Source organism: Piliocolobus tephrosceles, chromosome 3, assembly GCF_002776525.5.
Source record: "Piliocolobus tephrosceles isolate RC106 chromosome 3, ASM277652v3, whole genome shotgun sequence".
Taxonomy (NCBI): Eukaryota; Metazoa; Chordata; class Mammalia; order Primates; family Cercopithecidae; genus Piliocolobus; species Piliocolobus tephrosceles.
Window position 1 is genome coordinate 39,358,356 of NC_045436.1, and position 23,430 is coordinate 39,381,785.

At 33.9% G+C, this 23,430-nt stretch overlaps 1 protein-coding gene across 3 annotated transcripts in view; it reads left to right on the top strand.

Moving 5' to 3' along the window:
- LRBA (LPS responsive beige-like anchor protein) overlaps positions 1-23,430 on the top strand; it is a 767,265-nt gene that overhangs the window by 511,611 nt on the left and 232,224 nt on the right. For all 3 annotated transcript variants that reach the window (XM_023227472.2, XM_023227477.2, XM_023227478.2), the window contains 2 exons: positions 17,005-17,122; positions 19,466-19,568. In XM_023227472.2, the coding sequence (XP_023083240.1) occupies positions 17,005-17,122; positions 19,466-19,568 (221 nt within the window). The remainder of the gene's footprint in view (positions 1-17,004; positions 17,123-19,465; positions 19,569-23,430) is intronic.

Below are 23,430 nucleotides of genomic sequence, written 5' to 3' on the forward strand. Positions count from 1 at the left end.
GAGCAGGAAGTCATCTGCAAGCCAGATGGAGAGCCCTCACCAGGAACCAAATTGGCTGGCAACTTGATCTTGGACTTCCCAGTCTCCAGAACTCCAAGAAATAATACCTGTTGTTTAAGCCACCTAGTCTGTGATATTTTATTAGGGCATCACGAACAGACCCAGGTGGGTTCTGTGTTCCCAGTGAGGACCCAGGTAGGACCCAGGTGAATGCTATGTTCCCAGTGAGTTTACATCCCAGTTAAGCAACCTCAACCTTAGAGAATATAAAATTTTTATGATGGGCAGTAAGATCAGACCTCTGCCTTATAAAGCATCATTACCTTTCTTGTACTGGACAGTAAACAAACCTGCCCTTTGCTCTAAACTGAGATACTGTCTCTTCCAAGGCCGTTAATTATGTAAACATCCTTGAAAACAGTGCCTCATATAAAATGGCAATTACTACTTTCCTCTAAGATCTGCAGAAATGTGAGAGACCCAACACAGAGGTAGTGTGATTATATCTTGAGTTGGTCTTCCCATCTGTCTGCAGATAACACTTTTTTTTTTGTTCCATCATACATTCAATGTGTTCTGTTCTTGGCAGTTCTTGCTGATTTCAGACTTTACATTTACTGTACATGTTTAACATCATTTGAATTTTGTCTGTCTCTCATGAGCCACTTACTTCCTTACCTATACTTAACATAGCCTATGACTTTTTGTCTACATCTTGGAAGCTATTATGTTACTATTAATGTTTAATGTTTCTTTTGTGTTCATCTACTCCATGTGTTTTCTTGTCTTCTAAAGCAGAATTGGATATTCTTAGATAATATAGCAAATCCACGTTACATATTTTTATTACCTGCTCCCTTTTTTGGGGGGAGGTGAAGGTGTTCAGAAACATATTTCTTTTAGGTTCTAATAATTCACCACAGAACAATGACTCTTCATTTTTTTTTTTTTTTTCCTCAAAAAGCACTGTCTTCGTTTGGGCTGCTATAACGAAGTACCATAGACTGGGTGGCTTATAAACAACAGAAATTTATTTCTCACAGTTCTGGAGGCTGAAAGTCTGAGATTAGGATGCCAGTATGGTAGGTTCTGGTGTGGAGCCCTAGACTGCTGACTCCTGATTATATCCTTACCTGGTGGAAAGGGCTAGAGAGCTTTCTGGGGTCTCTTTTATAATCCCATTCAGGAGGGCTCTCCTCTAAGTACCTATTCACCTCCCAAAGTCCAAATCTCTTCCTGTTGCTGTCACATTGGAGGTTAGGATTTCAACATATTTTGGAAAGACTCATTCAGTTCATAACAAGCATTCACTTTTTAATTCTTATAATCAGTTCCTTTTAAATGATCTAAATCCTAAGTTTCCAGTTCCTTAGTACTTATGAAAGGTCATTTGAACCACTCTCTCCAGACACAACAAATTTGGGTAACCTTGGTTATGACCCCCCCAGTGCCCTTACCAGGGGCTGAAATACACAGTTTGCTATTTTAAAAAGCCTGAAAATCTCTCTTTCCTGTTCAGTTTTGAAACTAATTATAGAAACATAGAGTGGGAGATGAGGAATCTGTTTTCAACTGAAATTATTGATCTTATCATTAATTCATTGAGTATACATTTATTGAGTTCTGTGATGAACCAATAGCACTGGAATTACTAAAATAAGTACTATGTTGTATCTGCCTTCAGCAATTGTCTAGTGAGGGAGACATTTACAATTTGTAAGAGGCCTGTGGTAGCACATCTGTTTGAGAAGTCAGAGCTTTTACAAAATCTTGGCTTGGCCTTTAAGGATGAGAAGTTCTCTGTGTTGGAAGTATTATATAGTGGCTCAGAGCATAATGTCAGAAGTCTGATAGTCTTGGCTACACTACTAACTAGTTAGGTGATTTTGACTGCATCATGTAACCTCTCAAAGACTGTTTCTTAATTTATAAAATGGTGAAAATGACATAGATTTCACAGTGCCATTTTGTGGATTAGCTGAAATAACTGAAATGAATCACTTAGCATAGATCCTGGGATATAATGAGCTCTAAGTAAATTGTATTTGTTGCTGCTACCACTATTACTGTCTGATATTAGTGTAATACAACCACTGCCACCACCTCCTTGGTGGTGCACGTTGGAAGAAGCTGCATTGCAGTTAGGAAGACCGTCACATTAGGAGATTAAGTGTGAAGCAGCGTGGCATGATTGAAGGAGTGTTATGTTGTGTGACATGTTTAGAATATAAGATGTGTCTATGAAAATGGTACAAGATGATAAGAACCTGTTCTGAAGTAGGTTTTACCCTATATGACTAGGAGCAGAAGGGAGATAGAGTCAATTGAAGTTGTTCATTGAGAGGTGAGTGAGGTCGAAAGGAGTGAGATGTAGTACTTAGCATAACTAAAGTTTTCATTTGATTTACATGGTGTTTGTGGTTCCGCTAGCCAAAATAGTCTCTATTGGACTAATGACAGCTGTTGAGGGGATGGTAGTGAGTTCATTTTTAGATGTGTTGAATTTGAGAGATTAGTTCAGGCGTGGTGGCTCATGCCTGTGATCCCAGAACTTTGGAAGGCCAAGGTAGGAGGATGACCTAAGGTCAGGAATTCGAGACCAGCCTAGCCAACATGGTGAAACCCTGTCTCTACTAAAAATACAAAAAAATTAGCCAGGCATGGTGGCACGTGGCTGTAGTCCCAACTACTCAGGAGGCTGAGGCAGGAGAATCGCTTGAACCCAGGAGGCGGAGGTTGCAGTGAGCCAAGATCACACCACTGCACTCCAGACTGGGTGACAGAGTGAGACTCCATCTCAAAAAATAAATAAATAAATAAATAAATAAATAAATAAATAAATAAATAAAATAATAAAAAATAAAAGAATTTTAGAGTTTAGAGGGCATATGGTGGACCTATTTATAGGTGAATGGATATAGGGGTCTAAAACTGGCCTCTAATGTCTTAGCTGTACATCTCACACCCCAGTGTGCTTTGACAACAATAGAAGCAGCGATTAGGGATGAAATCACTCAGTGTAAACTAAGAAGGCTAAGAATTCCACTTACTGAAATCCAAAGGAAGTCAAGTTGGAATATACTACAATAGGAAACTGTGTAGACATTTTTGAGAAATCCAAGAGAAAGATGGGTGCATTGAGGGACAATTTGTGAAGGTACAAGAGTGGGAACACTTCTCTTGGTAGTATGAGAAGACATTTAATATATTTATTTTGTAGGGTATCCACAGTAAGTCTCAAGACAGAGAAATTTTACAAATATTTAAGTGCAGACTGTCTTTTTACTTATACTGTGTTTGTCTGGTTTTGACATCTGGATAATGCTGGCCTCATAGAATGAGTTGGCAAGTATTCGCTCCTCTTTAATGTTCTGAACAAGTTTGTATAGAGTTGGTACTGTTTCTTCTTTAAATATTTGGTAGGATTTACCAGTGTAGTCTGCTGAGCCTGGAGTTTACTTTTTGCAAAGATTTAAACTACAAATTTAACTTCTTTATTAGATACTATATTATTTATGCAATCTATTTCTTCTTGAAAGGGGTTTGATAGTTTGTGTCTTTCTCTTTTTTTTTGAGATGGAGTCTCTGTCGCCTAGGCTGGAGGGCAGTGGCGTGATCTCGGCTCACTGCAACCTCCGCCTCCCAGTTTCAAGTGATTCTCCTGCCTCAGCCTCCCAAGTAGTTGGCATTACAGGCATGTGCCACCACACCCAGCTATTTTTTGTATTTTTAGTAGAGATGGGGTTTCACCATTTTGGCTGGGCTGGTCTTGAACTCCAGACCTCAAGTAACCTGCCCGCCTTGGTATCCCAAAGTGTTGGGATTACAGGCGTGAGCCACAGCACCTGGCCAAGTTCGTGTCTTTCAAGAGATCTGTTCATCGCATCAAAGTAGTCCAAACTATTTGTTTATGATATCCCATTATTATCCTTTTAATGTCTATAAAATCTGTTTTGATGTCTCTTCTCTGCTAATATTGGTAATTCCTGTTATAATTCCTGATATTCGTGATTTGCATCTATTTTTTTTTTCTAATCTCTGGTCAAAGGTTTATCAATTTTATTGATCTTTCTAAAAAACAAAAACCAAACAGAAAAAAAAAACAGCTTTAGGTTTTAGTGATATTTCTCTCTCTCTCTTTTTTTTTTTTTTTTTTTGGTTTTATATTCCTTTGATTTTTATTATTTCCTTTTTTGCTTAACTTCGGTTTAGCTTGCTCTTATTTTTCTGTTTTCCTAAAGGGGATGTCAAAATCACTGAAAAGAGACCTTTCTTTCACATTAATATAAGCATTTAGTGCTGTAAATTTCCTTCTAAGCACTGCTTTAGCTCTATTCTGTAATTTTTTAACATTGTGTTTTGATTTTCATCCAATTTTAAATACTTGCTAATTTCCTTTTTGTTTTTTTCTCTTACTCATGGGTTATTTATAGATGTGTACTGTTTATAGATGTATAGGGTTATTTATAGATGTGTACTATTTTATTTTCAAATTTGGGGACTTTCCCAGGTAGCTTTTTTTTTTTGGATTTTGTTATTAATTGAAAAATAATAATGGTATATATGGGGTACTGTGTGATGTTTTGATAATATGTATATTTTGTGTAATGGTCAAATCTGGCTAATTAATATATTCATCACCTCACATAATTATTTCTTGTGGTGTTTAAAATCTCTTTTAGCAATTTTGAAATATACAATACATTACTATTAACTGTAGTCACCATGTTGTGCAAACAATCTATTGTTATTGATTTTTAGTTTAATTATATTATAGTCAGAGAATATACTTTATATGATTTGAGTCTTTAAAATATGATTTTTGTAAACTTGCTCTGGTGTTGGAGTTCTATAAATGTCAGTTAGGTTCTATTGGTTGATGGTCTTGTTCAACTCCTTTGTATCTTTATTGATTTTCAGTCTTCTTGTTTTATTACAAAGGAATGTTGAAATGTTTATATTGTGAGTTTATGTGTTTCTTCTTTCAGTTCTCTCAGTTTTTGCTTCTTGTATTTTGAAGCTCTGTTAGTTCATAAACAATTAGGATAGTTAAAGCCTCTTGATGAAATGATGTTATTTTGAAATGACCCTCTTTATCCCCAGTAAAATAGTTTGCTCTAAAATCTACTTGGGGCTGGGTGTGGTGGCTCACACCTGTAATCCCAGCACTTTGGGAGGCCCAGTGGATGGATCATTTGAGGTCAGGAGTTCAAGACCAGCCTGACCAACATGGTCAAACCCCACCCTACTAAAAATACAAAAATTAGCCAGGTGTGGTGGTGGGCACCTGTAGTCCCAGTTACTCAGGAGGCTGAGGCAGGAGAATCGTTTGAACCTAGGAGGTTGTAGCGAGCAGAGATCATGCCACTGCACTCCAGCCTGGGTGACAGAGTGAGACTCTGTCTCAAAAACAAAACAAAACAAAAATACTTGGTTTGATTTGATGTCTTTTTCTAAACATTCTGTTGATGGTCGTTTCTAGGGGAGTTTTGTTTAATTAAGTTCTCTCCTCATATGGGTCATGTTGTCCTGCTTCTTTTGCAGGCCCAGTAATTATGAGTTGAATGCCAGCTGTGGTGAATTTTACCCAGTTGTGTGGTGGATATTTTTTCATTCCTATAAATATTCTAATACATTGTTCTGGGATACAGTTAAGTTACTTAGAAATAGTTTGATCCATGTGGAGCTTGCTTTTAAGATTTTTAGGGAGAACTAGAGCAGCATTAAGTCTAGGGCTAACTTTTCCTCACTTTTGTGGCAAAACCCTTTTGCGTAGTCTATACAGTGCTCCATGAATCGTGAGATTTTTACATTCTGTGTGAGCTCTGAGTATTGTTCATTGTAATTTCTTACAATGATTCTTTCACTGGTCTCACATTGTTTTCTTTCATAGCTCAGTCAGTACTCAGCCAAAGACTGCAGATCTCTGGAACTCTGTTGCTTTGCATCTCTCTCGGAGCTGCTACTCTGCCCTGCAAGCTTTTGACACCTTTATCTCCCTGTACTTCAAGCTCTGTTTTCTCTACTGCAGGAGACCATTATGTTCTAACTGAGTTTTTCTTTCTTCGTCTGGGCCTGCAAAGTCTTTCCAGATGGTGTGCTTGGGCATTAGAAGGTGTCACAATTTTGTTTCCTGTTTCTCCGGAATCACTGTTTTTTATTGCTTGATATTTAATATCTTGAAAACAAGTTTTCTGTGTATTATGTTCCTTTTGCATATTGTTTAGGTAGGGTAAATCCACGCCCTGTTACTCCATCTTCTTCAGAAGTGGAAGTACTCTGACCCTTGAATTTGATTTCTAAAAATTTTTATGTTATAGTTTTCCATTTTACTCTTCTTCCCCTTTTTGTTTTTTGCTGTGTTTATGTTCATGTGTTCCCAGAATCTTAGATTGTAGATAACTTTTTTTTTTTTTTTTTGAGATAGGGTCTCGCTCTGTTGCCCAGGCTGTAGTACAGTGGTGCGATCTTGGCTCACTGCAACTTCTGCCTCCCAGGCTCAAGCAATTCTCCTGCCTCAGCCTCCCTAGTATCTGGGACCACAGGCACATACCACCACATCCAGCTAATTTTTCCATTTTTTAGCAGAGACAGGGTTTCGTTGTGTTGCCCGACCGATCTTGAACTCCTGAACTCAAGTGATTCTCCTACCTTGGCCTACCAAAGTGCTGGTATTACAGACGTGAGCCACCACATCTGGCCTGATTGTAAATACTTAGTGAAGCCGAGTTGGCCCTCCATCCATCAGTCAGTCTCTTCAGTATTTCTGGGATTGTGCTAGATACTGTGACTAGAAAGATGACTAAGACTAGTGATGTAGTGTCATGAGAACTCCAGTTAAGTATGAACTCCAATCTAGTGAGGATTGTGCAACAATATGGAGTTATGCAATGAAATGAGGTTAACCCCAAAAGTCTTATTTAAGTTTTATTCATAATGTTCTATTACATATATGCCCTTTAAGAAAATGGCTTTTTGGAAGATTACATCTGAAGGCAAATGTGAGCACAGCATTTAGTTCCATGCTCTATTATGGAAGTGAATACAAATCTGTACCATTCATTTATAAATGACTCCAACTAAACAAGCTTAATATTTAGTAGGAGGCAGAAACTAATTTTTAAAAACTAGAAAAGTATTTCTCTCTGATTAGGAAAAATGTGTCCTGGGGATTTTAGGCTCTTAGCATCAAGTTCTGTGTAACTTTTCCTTTCCATTTGCTTTTTCTTTCCATGTTGCTTGCTGTGTTCAAAGAAGAAAAGCAGATTTCTTCAAGATAAACAAAAGTTTTCCCTTTAATTTGTTTAAATAGCTTAGGTAACAGGGAAACTTCCAGTGGCTAAATCATATTGTATCTGCTGCACAGAATAGTCTTATCAGTAAACTGATACTTGAAGATGTAGTTCATACATCCGGTGGGGGCGGGGGGGACTATTTATTTATTTATTTATTTAGAGACAGAGTCTTGTTCTTGCTGCCCAGGCTGGAGTGCATTGGTCCGATCTCGGCTCACTGCAACCTCCACCTCCCAGGTTCAAGCAATTCTCCTGTCTCAACTTCCTGAGTAGCTGGGATTACAGGCGCCTGCCACCACACCCAGCTAATTTTTTGTATTTTTAGTAGAGACAGAGTTTCACCATGTTGGCCAGGCTGATCTTGAACTCCTGACCTCAGGAATATTCACCCACCTCAGCCTCCCAAAGTGCTGGGATTACAGACACGAGCCCCTGCGCCCAGCCTGAGGGTTTTTTTTTTTTTTTAACTTTACCTTTGGTCATTTTATTTTTAAAAAATTTTAAGCAATAGTTGTACATATTCATGGGGTTCATAAAGATGTTGTGTATACATAATGTATAGTAATCAGATCAGGGTAATTAAGCATATTCATCATGTCAAACGTCCTTTCTTCATGTTGGGAACATTCAGTATCCTACTTCTAGCAGTTTGAAACTATATATTTTATTGTTCGTTGGAGTCATTCTTCGGTGGTATAGAACACTAGAACTTAATTACTACTGTCTACCTGTAATTTTGTATTCCTTAACAAATCTTTCCCTGTTCCTTACTTCCCATCTCGCTTTCCAACTCTTGTATCCTCTGTTTTACTTTTTACTTCTATGAAAAGTGAAAAACTTTTTTAGGGAGGACTTTTGATACCCATCAAAGATGGAGATCATAAAGGAAGAATTGGCATTGAGAAGAAAGACAGTTTCTGTTCATTGGTTGTTTTTAAGTGTTTATTATGAACTATTCCAATATATTTAAAATTAGTTTTTTATTAGTGGTGACTTAAATTTAACTCTGTAATAAGGAATAGAAAGCTCATGACTATAGAGAATCAATATGTGGAACATTAGACAAAAATACTTAAAAAAAAAAGAGTCTCTGTTGCCCAACGTGAAGTGCAGTGGTGCAGTCATAGCTCGCTGCAGCTTCAAACAATTCCTGGGCTCAAGCAGTCCTCCCACCTCAGCCTCCGGAGTAGCCAGAACTACAGGCACTTGCCACCTCACTCATCTTATTTTATTTTTTGTAGAGATGGGATCTTGCTGTATTACCCAGGCTGCTATGGAATTCCTGGCCTCACGTGATCCTCCTGCCTCAGCCTCCCAAAGTGCTAGGATTACAGGAATAATCCACTTTGCCTGGCCCTAACAGAAATACTTTATAGCTTAATTCAGTGATAATAGCATGTTATTGTCACAACTTTTTGAGAAGTAACTAGGAATATTTTCAATCTAAATGAAAAAATTATAAAGGACAAATTTATATTATGATTTTTTCTATACCATACATGTAGGGAAGAACTAAATATAAATATTTTGAAGAAAAACAATTTGAATATTATTGCCATAAAAGTGCAAAAATTATTTTGAGTACAGAAATCTAGCCAAAGTAGTGTTAAACCATTTGGGGAGAAACTACTTAAATTAGATAAATGGCTTTCTTAACCTTTTTCTAATTTTAAGATCATAAATGAATGTATAAATTATATGCATATTTATGCTTGACCTTCCCTATAAAATAGAAGAGTATTTGTTTAATGATTATCTTCTCAAGGCATTATTTGAATTGGACAAAACTCTTTACTGGATAAAGGTAGCAAAGTTGTAACTTGTAAACTACACCAGATCATATATCTTTTAGTAGCATTTTTATTACTCTAAAATATTGAAATTGTACAGATGCAAGGTAATTTCAATATCTCCTTTACTAAAATCAGATGAGACCCTTTTATACCTTGTTCACAATGATATTGACATAGTGGCTTTATTTTTGTTTGTATTTTAAAAGGTACCTTCAAACCTAGATCTATTTTAATTTAGATAAATATCTAATTTGATTTTGTTCTTTCTCTGCAAATTTACCACCCAGCTCTTCACCTTATGTGCTGCTATGAAAAAGATATAAAATATATTCATGTTCCTTGCTATGGTTCCTTAATATCCTTTTGTGGGTTCATTTTGGTTTCTTGCCTTCTTTCAAAAAAAAATGTAGACTTAAGGTATTGCTTAAATTTTAAAAACTGTATTAAAAGTGAACTGGAAGATAGATAAATACCTTCTTTGTTCTTCTCCTTCATTACTACATTTGGCTTTTGACTCATTAAGATTGATATTTAATGCTAGTTGAATACGAGATGGCTTTTAAGATGCATCATTTAGAATGCAAATTATTTTTAAGCTGAGGAATATTGAAAATAATCTGAATTATTTACAGGCCAAGGGCTTAAAGGTGTATCACTCCAGCACAAATATTAAATTATGAAATGGGAATTTCTATTTGCCATAAATCTGTCTGCCACAGCAGCTTAAAATAAAATAGTTTTACCCATCTAAAGCAACATCAATTTGCCAGTCAGTGCTTCATGTATCAAAGAGTGTTCTTTGAAAATATCAATATCATTGGTTAATATAAATGAAATTAATTTTTAAAGCTGGGCTAAAGGTTGACATCTGAAAAATTGCATTACTTTGCAGAAGAGAAATTTCTGTCTTCTAGTGAAATTTCAGGTCATAAGGGCAAGTAATTTTCACAATCTTCAATGGGAGCCAGTGAAATATGAACTTCATTGTCACCTAGCCCCAAAGCGATAAGATAAAATGAGCTGATACATCATTTGCTGTGGTTTTATCATCTCCCTCAGTAATTGGAAGAGAAAACATAAGAGTGTGTGTGTTTGTCAGCTCCCCTCTTGCCCCTCCCAGCTGCCCCATCGTCCACACCCAGGCTAAAGCCATTTTAGTCCAATCAATACAAGGGTCACATAGCATTTTATTTATGTATTTTTAATTTTTCATACTGACTAAAACTGCCAAGTAGAACGTTAGAGTAATGAATATGTTTAATTGAATTTGTCACCCATGAAAACACTATGAATACTGTACTACATCATGGTCCTTGAAACCAGAAGGGAAATATATTGTTTAGATGAAAAAAATTAAATAACAACACAATTAATTTAAGAGGTAATTTTATTTTTTATGTATGACTTTCATTTTTGTTGTTTTTTGAAGTTTGGGGACATTCTAAGTGTTCATGGATATACATTTAGTAAGAAAATTATCATCTTAAATTTTCCAACAGAGTCAACTATATGTCATTGTCAAATTCAAAAAAGACCTCTAAATTTTACCTAAAGAATGTATATTTGAAATTTCAAACTAAAAGTTATATGGTTGGTGATGAAGTAAATCCTTGAACCAACTAGGATTCAATAATAATAGAGTAAATTAAGTGCTATGCTTTGATATCTACCTTCAGAGAAAACTATAGCAAAATGTAAAAACTATGTTAATAATAGTGATGCAACTTTAAAATACTTGATTAAAATTACTTTAAGCTATTTGTTCAAATTACAATTATTGTAACATAAAACATATTTGCACATATATTTAGTGGTGAATTGATATGAAAGTATTTTTCATAATCTTTATTTTAAAGGTGGTTCAAATAATTAGCTTTTCCTTATTAAAGTATAAACCTGTGACTATATAATTATGTTCCATTAAAATGGGATATAGTGAATATTTTCTAGACTTTCTTAGCCATTGTGTTATTGCTTAATGTATGGTATGATTAGTTTATATTTTGTATATTTGGCTAAAAACATTTTTCCTGATGTTAAATTTATCCATAGGATTTGGAGATGGTTCTGTTGTGAATTTTTAAATATTATTATTGATATATATTACCTGATTTTATTCTTAACACCAAAATCGTCAGAAATCTGGAGTTATCTGAAAAAATAAAATTACTATAGAAATTGGGAAATATTTGGCATAGTAATATGCTATGCTAGTTTTAAACCTTAGGAATAGTAATTTTAAAAATACCTTTTATTGATGTTAAATATGCAGGCTCTCATGTAAAAATTTTTTTTGAGGTAAAACATTTTGTCACTTTTTAATATTTACCCTTCAGAAGGAATTTAAAAACGTTTAAAATGTATTGAGGATAGTTTTTTTTAAAAAAATAAAACCTCCCTTTCTATTCATTTAAACGATTGGCTTTATAGCACATGTACCCTAGAACATAAACATAAAGTATAATAATAATAATAATAAAAGGATTGGCTTTAACTCTTTTAAATCTAGTTTTTAAAAGTCCCTAGTATTCAATAAATAAGAGTATATAGTTGGGCAGTGAATCTTGATTTCTATTTTTGTTCTTTCATGAGGATAAGAAAACAAAAGAGAGTTTTATTTGAATAAACTTATAAGCTTTTACAAATGGACTAGTAAATGGAAAGTAAAATGCCTTATTTTTACTAAGAATAAGTGTAACAAAGTGAAGAAATTTTCTTATGTGTTAATAGTATACTATTTCTAGGACAGAAGGAAAAAGTATGTGCATTATTTGGGAAAAATAATATATCCTTTTCATAAGGCATAATTTTCAAATAAAACTTTTAAAGAAGATAGGTTTATTTTTTTACAGTAAATAGATTATTTATGTGTTTATATAATCTATATATTCAATACTAAATCCTTTCTCTCTAACACACTATCTCAACATTTAGTTAATAAACTATCTTTGAAACAAATTATTTAAAACAACTGAAAGTTTAATTTACTAATAATATGAACAATAATAAAACAAGGTGGTGAACATTCAAAGAGAGTAAAGATTTCAAGCAATTCAGGAATTGAGGTCATAACTGCAGAGCAATGGTAATGATACGGTTTCTATGGCAACTGATTCACTGGAGGGCTAGACCTCTGTCTAAGGTGCTGTCAGTGTATGTAGAGTTTCAGTGAACAGAAAGTCCCAAAGAAGGGTCTGTTTCTACCTAATCCAGTTTTAATTGAACTCTAGAGACTTTGAAGTGAAGCCTCAGACCAGGCCTATGCTATTCCAGTAAGAAATGAACCCCTTGCTTAGTTAGGCCTCAGCTGCTTTTCAGTACTGACACCTTTTCCTAATGAACACTTAAAGAAATATTATTATATAAATGTCAGCTAGTAATTCCTTAGTTAAGAGATTGCTAGTTTCTATTTTAAATCTCAATTTTTTTTGGCCCTAATTGTGGAATTTTATTTAATTTTTTAAAGATTAGGCTAGTTATTTTGTGTGTAAGATTTTAATTTTTGACACATTTGGCAATTTTAAATAATTTTCTCTCATGCTGTTTTTTCTTCTCTGTTTTAAAACTTCATTGGACTTTGTCATATTTAACTTGAAAAGCATATCATTATACATTCAGTATGATACCATTTATATCAGGTTGGAAACATACAAAGTGATGTATGTTATTTATGGATATGTATGTACTAATAGTATTAAAACTTACATATAGGAATAGTACATATACATGATAACCTTAAAAACAAGGATAGTGATTGGCTGTGACAGAGGAAAATGGGATCTGGAAGGGTTATGCATGTGAAATTTTAACACTGTAATGCATTTATCACTTGTTTATAGATGTATAGAATAATATGGCAAAGTGTTATGATCTTATAAGGTTACTGAGTAGAAGGTGCATGGAGCTTATGTCATTTTCTTTACTACTGAGTATTTGTTTTTTTTTTTTGAGACGGAGTCTCGCTCTGTCGCCCAGGCTGGAGGGCAGTGGCGAGATCTAGGCTCACTGCAAGCTCCGCCTCCCGGGTTCACGCCATTCGCCTGCCTCAGACTCCCAAGTAGCTGGGACTACAGGCGCCCGCAACCGTGCCTGGCTTTTTTTTTTTTTTTTTTTTTCTTTTTTGATAGAGAGGGGGTTTTACCTTGTTAGACAGGATGGTCCCCATCTCCTGACCTCGTGAACCTCCCGCCTTGGCCCCCAAAGTGCTGGGATTACAGGTGTGAGCCACCGCACCTGGCCTACTACTGAGTATTTTTGACACTGGAATAAAACAGATTTTAAAGGACTATGACACTTGCTGTGTTTCAAGCAGATCTTTGAATAACCATACTGTTTAAGGGAATGGAATGTAAATGGTATATTTTGTTTAATCAGAAAACGGTTTCAGTACATTAAAAATCTTATAACAATGCTGTACTATACTCATTTCTCCTAATAAATGGAGTAATCTAGAATATGATTAAATCTTTAGTTGTATGATCATGACTCTGCAATGAGTGGATTCACTATTATGAGCAACAGATGTTATTATATAGTTCTATAGATACAAAGGGTAGAATTTTCAGACCAGTGTGTGATATTCCTAACTTATCAAAGAGTTTAAAAGATTTTTTTGTTTTTTTTCCTTTGATTTTCCTCTTCCCTGTTTAACCCAAGTGAAGGAAAATTTTAAGCAGTTAGTTGGGTTCTAGTTTAACAGATATTTCACCCTTTCTTAAAAATGTGGCAGTGTGGCATATACAATGGAAGCTCTGTATTTTTGGATTAGAAAACCTGGGAATAGGCCAGATTCTGCCACTGACTTGACAAGGAATTTTGTTTCATATATTTGACATGTCTAGGCCTCGTTTTTCTTTTTTTTTCTTTTTTTAGAGACAGGATCTCGTATTCTTGCCCAGGTTGGAGTGCAGTGGCGCAATCACTTACTGTGCCGTCGAATTCCTGGGTTTGAGTGATGTTCCCATCTCAGCTTCTTGAGTAGCTAGGGCTATAGGTGCGTGCTACCGCGCCCAGCTAATTATTTAATTTTTTGTAGAGATGGGGTCTTGCTATGTTGCCTGACCTCAAGCAGTCTTCCCATCTTGGCCTCCCAAAGCTCAGCAATTACCAGTGTAAGCCACTGGCCCTTGCTCTTGTTTTTCTTGTGGATACATTGGACTATAAATGTTGCAGAACATATTTTAGATTCTCTAATATTTGGTAAATCCAGGGTAGCAAACTCAAGTACCAATGGAAACTAGGTGGATAATAGTAAATGAGTGAATGCTCACATTACATTAGTGAATAATAATAAGTGAAGTGAAAATGGTACCAAAATGGAGAGTGCATTGCCAGTTGTTACTGTGTGGCATATAGATCCAAGTTTGCCAGATACCCTAGTTTTTCTTGAGAAGACAGAAATCTGAATATTTTTGCAAGTATCTATTTTCTCAACTATTTTCAACCATGTGAAATTTTGTTAAAATATCATGCGGGTCAAATATGGAGTGAAGGTTGCCATACATTGATTCATGTAGTCAATCTGAAAATTGCCACTTTGTGCCAGATATTTTTCTAGGCATTGGAAGTAGGGTGTATTCAAAGTCTTTGCTCTAATAGAACTTAGAGTCTAGTATTCTAGTGCTGAAGAGGCAATAGACTAGCAAGCAAATATTATAGTTTTAGTTAGTAGCCAGTTGTAGTGGCCCATGCCTATAATCCCAGCACTTTGGGAGGCTCAGGCAGGAGGATCACTTGAGCCCAGAAGTTCAAGGCCCCCTTGGGCAACATAGTGAGACCTCATCTCTACAAAAAAAAATGTTAAAAGTTAGCAAGATGTGGTGGCACATGCTTGTGGTCTCAGCTACTCGAGAGGCTGAGATGGGAGAATCATGTGAGCCTAGGGGTTTGAGGCTGCAGTGAACTGTGATCACACCACTGCACTCCAGCCTGGGTGACAGAATAAGACCCTGTCTCAAAAATTAAATTAATGTTTAAAATTTCAGGTAGTGATAAGTATTATGAAGAAAATCTGATAAGTTTGGGGTGGGATGAGTTGTTAATAGAGTTACTGGGGTTTAGATCCTGTGGCTTCCCTGCAGAGGTGACATAAGAGGAGAAGTCTAAATGTGAGACTGATTGAACCATGTGGAGATTTGGGAGAACATTCCAGGCAGAGTGGAAAACAAGGACAAAACAAGGCCCTGAGGAAGAATGAGTTGAGCTCATCATACAGTCCCAGATATGAGGCTTTATGCAATTATAAAGAGCTTAAGAGTTTATTATATATGTCATGGGAAGCCACTGGATGCTATTAAATATAGGAATGATGTGATCTGATTTATATTTTAAAATTTTGAGGTGAAGGGTCCTCTGGTCATAGTAGACTTCAGAGGTAAAAATAAAAGAGAGAACAAATGGAGGCCTCTGAAGACTCTGGGGCCATAGACCAACTGGTGGTATGTCTGATCAAAGTGAGAGAAAGGGATACATGCAATCTCTGAGAGTAATATTAATATTTTGTCCTCTCTTTTCCTGTTCATTTACCTTTATTTTACATAGGTTTTGATTATATTATTGAATTAATAGGATTTCTCTGTCATCCATTTCAAAACTGCATGCATGATTATCTTGTCCTTTGAACTTTTTGTTTTGTATTTTCAAGAAACACTCCCCCTTAGAGTTATATCCATTTTATTTCTAGATTCTGTGGTGTCAGAAATAGAACCATTTTTGTAGAAAGACTGAAATACATACTTACTGACTTAAATAAGGTTTGTTACTCTTTTTTTTCCAAAAAAAAAAAAAAAAACTACATTCTGCATTGAAGAATGTAGATTTATTTGCCATTAGGATTTTGAAAATGAAAATGAGTAAAGTAAAAATAGTTTGAGAAGGATAAATTTTTACTATTCTTTATTTCTTCCTCTTTGCTCATCCCATCTTTAGTCCTACAATGCAGTATCATAATCAGATGTTTCATTTGTAATTTTTAATAGTGGTTACTTTTGAGAGATATATCTTAATTTTTTAACTTAATTTGCTTTCATAGAATATCAGGTTTTGATAGCAAAGGCATCTCATTTTCTTATGTATTATGTATAGTACAGGTGTAGAGAAATGCTGAGTCTGGTTTTCCCTTAACATTTTCACAATTAAGCTTTTGAAATGAACTTTTTGAAAAACAAAACTTGAATAACAGAGCAACAAAGTGGCTTAGGACTGAAGACAGGATTACTTTGAATTGGCAAAGCATTTTAAGCAACTCTGTCTGTCACTTGGGATGACAAGAATTGTAACAAGTTACTCTGACAACCACCTACCCCATAGGGAGATTATGCTAAGTTCATTTGCAGGTTTGTGTTTAGCTTTAGCTGACAAAATGATACTTAACCTCTGTATAGTCTTTACACTTTCTGAATGAGTGACTGTTGCCTTAACAGTGACCTTAAAAGTGTAATTTTGTAAAGTTATGAACTCAATATATTTGTATTATAATGTATGTAAAAGCATTATTGGGCAAATTATAATCATGTGAAACTGAATTGTGTATGTGATTTATAAGCATATATGGCTTCTTTTGAGGTCTTTTTGTTTCTAAGATTTTATCTGAAGTTTCATGTTTCATAATGTGGTTTAAAAATCAATCAGTAAATGATGCAATATGTATTTTCTCAGAAGCAGTAGATTATATCATTGTTTTTAAAAGCCCAAATATATACTTAAATGTTTTACAATTTTACGTTGCTTTTTTATTTAAACATCTTTTCCATAAATTAGTTTATTTTCTTCATCCCCAAATTATGTCAGTAACTATTAAATCCTTTTTCTTAAAAATTATTTTTCTTAATAGGGTCTTTTCTATTTTAATTGGGGAAAGAAACAACAACAAAAAACAAGTATTGTTACTTACCTGGGATTATTTTTTTCCTCATTAGATCCTGGCGTATACAGAAGGGCTGCATGGAAAATGGCTGTTCACAGAGATACGATCAATCTTTTCTCGTCGTTATCTTTTGCAAAATACAGCCCTGGAGATCTTTATGGCAAACAGAGGTAATATGTTACAGAAGTACATTGTTACAGAGCTAACTTCCATCTCTTTAAGATTTCATTTTTGAACATACCATATTGCTTCAATTTAGATAGTCATTTGTAGCCTACCCTCTGTTCTAGTGACCTCTTTTTTTGTACCAAATGCTTCTTCATGGTTTTTTCCCACCTTAATTGTTAATAGAATCATTTGTAATTTTTTTTTTTTTTGCCATATCACAAATTGATACAAGGCTTTATAAACATGAGGCATACATAACCATTTAATCGGTTTGAAGAGGAATTTTGATGTCCTGAGCATTGCTTTGATGTTTACATTCCTTCCGGAAGGTGGCTGCATTTGGGGGAGAGGAGAGGATGATTTTACGATTCTAACATCTATTTAATCTCTTGTCTGATATATTTTGTTTATAAAGGAACCATGAGAAAATGATACTGAACTGTTCTGTTTGGTCTGTAATCATTCTTGAAAGTTGAACTAAAATTTAATTTGTGGTTTTACAATGGAACTTGGTGAAATCTATTAAGACAAGAAGGGGAGACAAGTTGAACTTGAAGGAAAAGCTTCATTTGGTATGGGTGGAGACATACAATGGAATATATGTAAAACCTACTGATTTATTGTACATATTCCTTGTATTGTATATACATGGTTTGATGGTTATTTTTAAAGGTACACATACCTGCATATATTCCACACACACATCTTGTTTTTCCTTTATGAAATTATTTGTCTTTAGGGAACACAAATTTCTTTGGGAAAATATTTTTCCCTTACCTTTTTGATCTTCTCCTGGCACATACCTCTTCTACTAATGTAAACATTATTCTAGGCAAATAATCAAGAGAATGTTTCATACTTTATTTCAGTCCGCATCCTTGCTGTCCCAAAGGGGCTTCAATCTTAGAATATTTATTACTTGCTCATCCTCATTCATTTTCTTTCTTTGAAATTTCTTATGCATGCTTGTTTTTATATGTGTGTTTTTCTGTTGCCTTTGCCTCATGGCCTTGACCATCTGCCATAACCTTTGATGGTTTTTTCGTCTGTTTATTTTTCCCCCTGAATTCAGTGTAATAGTGGATATGTAAAGGAGGCTTATTTAAAGTATATATACACACACACAGATAAGAATATATAATCATATATATGAATATTTGAATAATATGAATAATTATATATAATATATAATATATATGAATAATATATATTAATTAAAAATATAGTCTTCTCATATATAATATGTATTATATATTATATATATTCTTATGTGTGTATATATTCTTATGTGTATGTGTATATATATATATGACATTGCTAAATATGTTGTAGGTGGTTAGTGCATGATTGATTACTTATTTACCTGAATACCTACAACTTGTTGGCAATGCTAGTGTTTAAAAATTTTTGCAACGTTGGTAATTTTTTTTTTTTGGCTTTAAGTATTTTTTAAGGCTTGGTAGAGAAGAAGGACCATCTTCTAGATGAGCGCTTGTAGCTTACATATGATTCTGATATTGAAGTTACAATTCCATGACTGACCAAATGAATATCTTCTAAACTCTTTCATGATTGTATGAGTTTACTTTCATGTTCTTTAAGATGGGTAAAAATTTATAGATTACTCTCATAGTTTAACATTTATATGCTAAATATATTTACATATTGACATATACTTCTTGGTATTCTCGTGTATGTGAAATTATTGAAATAGGATGAGAAAACATTTAAATTTGATTTTTAACCACAGAGGAAAAATTTTCCTTCAGGTCACACATTGTTTTGGATTATATGAACATTTGCTCATTTGAACATATGAAAGATAAACATATAGACATTGTAAAAAGACTGTTTTAAAAATGGAAATAAATGTAACTGATTATTTCACAGCTATATTGGTGGTTTTTTAGTGTTAGTTGTTTAACTGTATGAACTTAAATTTTTAACATTTGTTTCTAGAAATTCCTAGAAATACCTTTGACTTGCCAAAATTCATTTTTGTAAATTTAAAGTTGCAGCTTCATGTCACAGTATCTCAGCTATTATTATCATTATTATTATCATGTCTCATAATCTCAACTTCATGTCACATCAATGCAACATCAACTGTTATAACTGCTAATAGTATTTAAGAAAGAACTGTCTATGGTAAAGGAGTTTATAAGTGAAATGAATATTACCACTGGCATATTAATACTAAAACTTGATATATACCATATAAAAGGAATGTAGTAAGAATTATATTTAATAGATACCTGAATTAAAATATTTTATTGGACCAAGGAGTCAGTTTTCCAGAAGGGAAGTTATACTGTGTTCTGATTTTTAAAAATTATTTGTTGTAGTTGCTGTAATGTTCAACTTCCCAGACCCTGCAACAGTAAAGAAAGTGGTTAACTATCTACCTCGTGTTGGCGTTGGAACAAGTTTTGGATTGCCTCAAACCAGGTACTGTTTTATATGAGAAACTTAGGGAAAGTGATCTGTCTTAATAGTTGTATTAATTAACCAGTATTAATATTCTTATTAACATTGATCTGTGTTAGTATTCTCACTTATTTCAAAATTTATAACTTTCTGTTTTATGTTTCATAGTAAATAATGATTATTAGTATTTTCTTTTGACTGAATTGTGTTATAATGTACTGTTTTAAGTTTTCTTTTGACTAAACTGCATTATAATATACTGTTTTCCCTAGTATATGGTATGATGTCTAGCAGAGTATATATCTAGCAAATAATCATTAAATAAAAGATTGCCTAACCCTACCCCAAGAAAAATGTATTTTGTAAGATTTACTATTTATCTCTTTTATGGAAAGTTTAAATACTAACCTTTCAGGAAAGATATTTATATGTATATATATAGATATAATTGCTATTCTTTTCAAAGATACATATATAATATATATCATAATGGTATATGTATGTATAAATATACACACACACGATATATGTCATAATGGTACACACACACGTATAAACAGAAATATCACATGATCCTGCAATGCCACTACTGGGTGTATATCTAATTGAAATGAAAACAGTATGTCAAAGAGATATCTGCACTACTGTTTTCATTGCAGCATTACTCCCAATAGCCAAGATACAGAAATCAACCTAAGTGTACCTCAGCTGGTGAATAAAGAAAATATTGTTGTATATATATGTGATGGAATGCTACTCAGTCTTTAAAAGAAGGAAATCATTATCTACAACAACACGGATGAACCTGGAGGACATTTTGTTAAGTGAAATAAGCAAGACACAGAAAGACAAATATTGTGTGATCTAAATATGTGAAATCTAAAAAAGTTAGACTCATAGAAGTAGAGAGTGGAATGGTTGTTACCAAGGTTAGGGGTGGGGTGACTGGGGAGATGTTGGTCAAAGGATACAAAATTTTAGTTAGGAGGACTAAGTTGAAGAGATCTATCCTACAGCGTAGTGACTATAGTTAGTAACAGTGTATTGTTTTCTTAAAAATTGTGGAGAGTAGATTACAAAAAATGATACATATATGAGGTAATGGATAAACTAATTTGCTCAAATTAGCTATTTTGTGATGTATACAAGACAGAAAAATCATAATTTTTATTGGTTGCTGATAGTCTGAAATATGAATATACCAAAATTGATTAATTCCCTCATTGGTGAAGATTTGCTTTATTTCCATGCTTTCATTGTTATAAAAAATGCTGTGGTAAAGTTATTTATGTATTTTTTATTTGAAGTTTTATGACCAATGTCTTATTTATAAAATAATATAATAAAAAAATGTGCTACCTTGAAGTATTATTTGCCTAAGCTATATAATATAAACGAGGAAGAAACCAAATTGCATAAAAAGGCAATACCCATTTATGTGCTGCCTAGAAGAAACCAACTCTTTTTTTTCTTTTTCAGTAGGTATTTTTTTCCAGCTTTATTGAGTTGTAATTCACAAGTGTAAATTGTATATATTTAAGGTCTACCTCATGATGATTTGATACATATATACATTGTTAAATGATTACTGCATTCAAGTTAATTAACATATCCATCACCTCACAGTTACCTCTATGTGTGTGTGTGTAGTGAGAATACTTAAAGATCTACTCTCTTAGCAATTTAAATATGCAGTTTAATATTATGAATTATAATCTTCATATTAAACATTAGATCCCCAGAACTTACTCATCTTACAATGAAAAGTTTGTACACTTTGACCACATCTCCCCATTTCTCCCACTCCTCTGCCTCTGGCAACCAAGAAGCCCCGTTTAAATATAAATACATCTATATGTTAAAGGTAAATGGACAGAGCAGAGGTATACCATGCAAACACTACCTTAATAAAAACAGCCAGCTAGTCATTACTATATTAGTTTTCTAGAGCTGTCACAACAAAGTACCACAAATTGGGTGGCTTAAACAACAGAAATGTGTTCTCTCACAGTTTTGGAGGCTAGAAGTCCACAATCAAGTTTTCATCAGTGTTGGTTCCTTCTGAGGGCTGTGAGGGAAGGATCTGTTCCAGGCCTCTCTCCTGGGTTTTTAGATGCCTCTCTTCTCCCTATGTCTCTTTACATTGTTTTCCCTCTATGTATGTCTCTGTCCAGGTTTCTCTCTTTTACAAAGACACCAGTCATGTTGGACTCGGACCCACCCTGATGACTCATTTTAACTAGAAAATATTCTTTCTGTAAATTGTTACATTCTGAGGTACTGAGAGTTAGGTCTTCAACATATGACTTTTAAGGAGTCATAATTCAACCCATAACAATTACCAAATTACCAAACAAAGCATTATATTATCAGAGGAAAAAGTGACATATCATAATGATAAAAGAGCCAGTTCATCAAAACGATGATCTTAAATTTACATACATCTAAAAATAGAGCTTCAAAATTCATAAGACAAAAATGGATAGAAGTGGAATGAAATATAGACAACCTCTCCCTGTTATGTCAGTAATTTAGAGAACAGGTAGACAAAAAATCAGTAAGTGTACTGAAGACTGGAACATTATTAACCACCTTGATCTATGTCACATGTATAAAACATTTTAGTCAACTGCACAAAATACATTCATTTCAAATACACATAGAACATTTATCACCTTGACCATATTCAGTCCTAAAACAAGCCTCAAAGTGTTCAGAAAGATTGAGATCTTGAATCTCTGGTTAATTACAAACCAGAAAGCAGTTACAGAAAGGTTTTTGGAAAATCTCTTGAGTATTGGGAAATTAATGTACTTCTACATAAAACATGGGCCAAAGATGAAATTACAAGGGATATTGGAAGTATTGTAACTAATTGAAAATATAACAGCACAACTTACAGAAATGTTTAACATGAAGGTAAAGAAGTGCCTAGTATAGAATTATAGCATTAAATGATTTCATTTAAGAAGGGAGAGGGGAAGCGGGAGGGAAGGAGGAGAGGATCATTGCCTAAAATCAATGATCTTAGCTTCAGTCTGAAGAACGTGGGAAAAAAGAGGAGCATATGTAGTCAAAGTAAGCTGAAGAAAGAAAAAAATAGTAAAAATAAATGATAGAGGAAAAAATCAATGTAATGAAAAGCTGTCTCTTGACAAGATTAATTTTGTATTAATAGTAAATATCTAGCAAAGACTTATGCAGAAAGAGAAGACACAAAAATATCGAGAATAAAGGAGGGAACATCACTACAGAAACTGCAGATATTAAAAGAAAAATAAAGAAATATTATGAACAAATTTATGCTACTAAATTAGACAACCTAGATGAAATAAATTCCTTGAAAGACACAAGCTATCAAATATCACTAATGAAGAAATGGTTAACCTTAATAGCTCTACAAAGAACACTGAATTGTAGTAAAATACCTTACCTCCGAGAAAACTTGTAGTTCAGATGAATTCTATCAAATGTTTAATGAAGAAATAATACCATTTCTACACAAACTCTTGCGAAAAATAGAAAAGGAGGTTAAATTGCCAACAGCATTGTATGAGACCAGCATTACCTGAACACTAAATGCATACAAAGGCATTTCAAGAAGTGGGAACTGCAGACCATCCTGATTGGAAAGGAAGAAATGAAATAGTCTTTTTAGCATATATTCTTGACTGTTTATGTGGAAAGTCCCAGATAATCTATGAGGAAAAAAAAAAGCAACAACAGCTGTTAGAACTAATAAATGAGTTCAGCTGTTCATAGCATACTGGGTCAATATACAAAACTCAATTTTATCCCTGTATGCTAGCAATGAATGATCAGAAACTGAAATTAAAACTAGTGTCTAAATACTCTCAAAAAATAAATACATATAGATAAATTT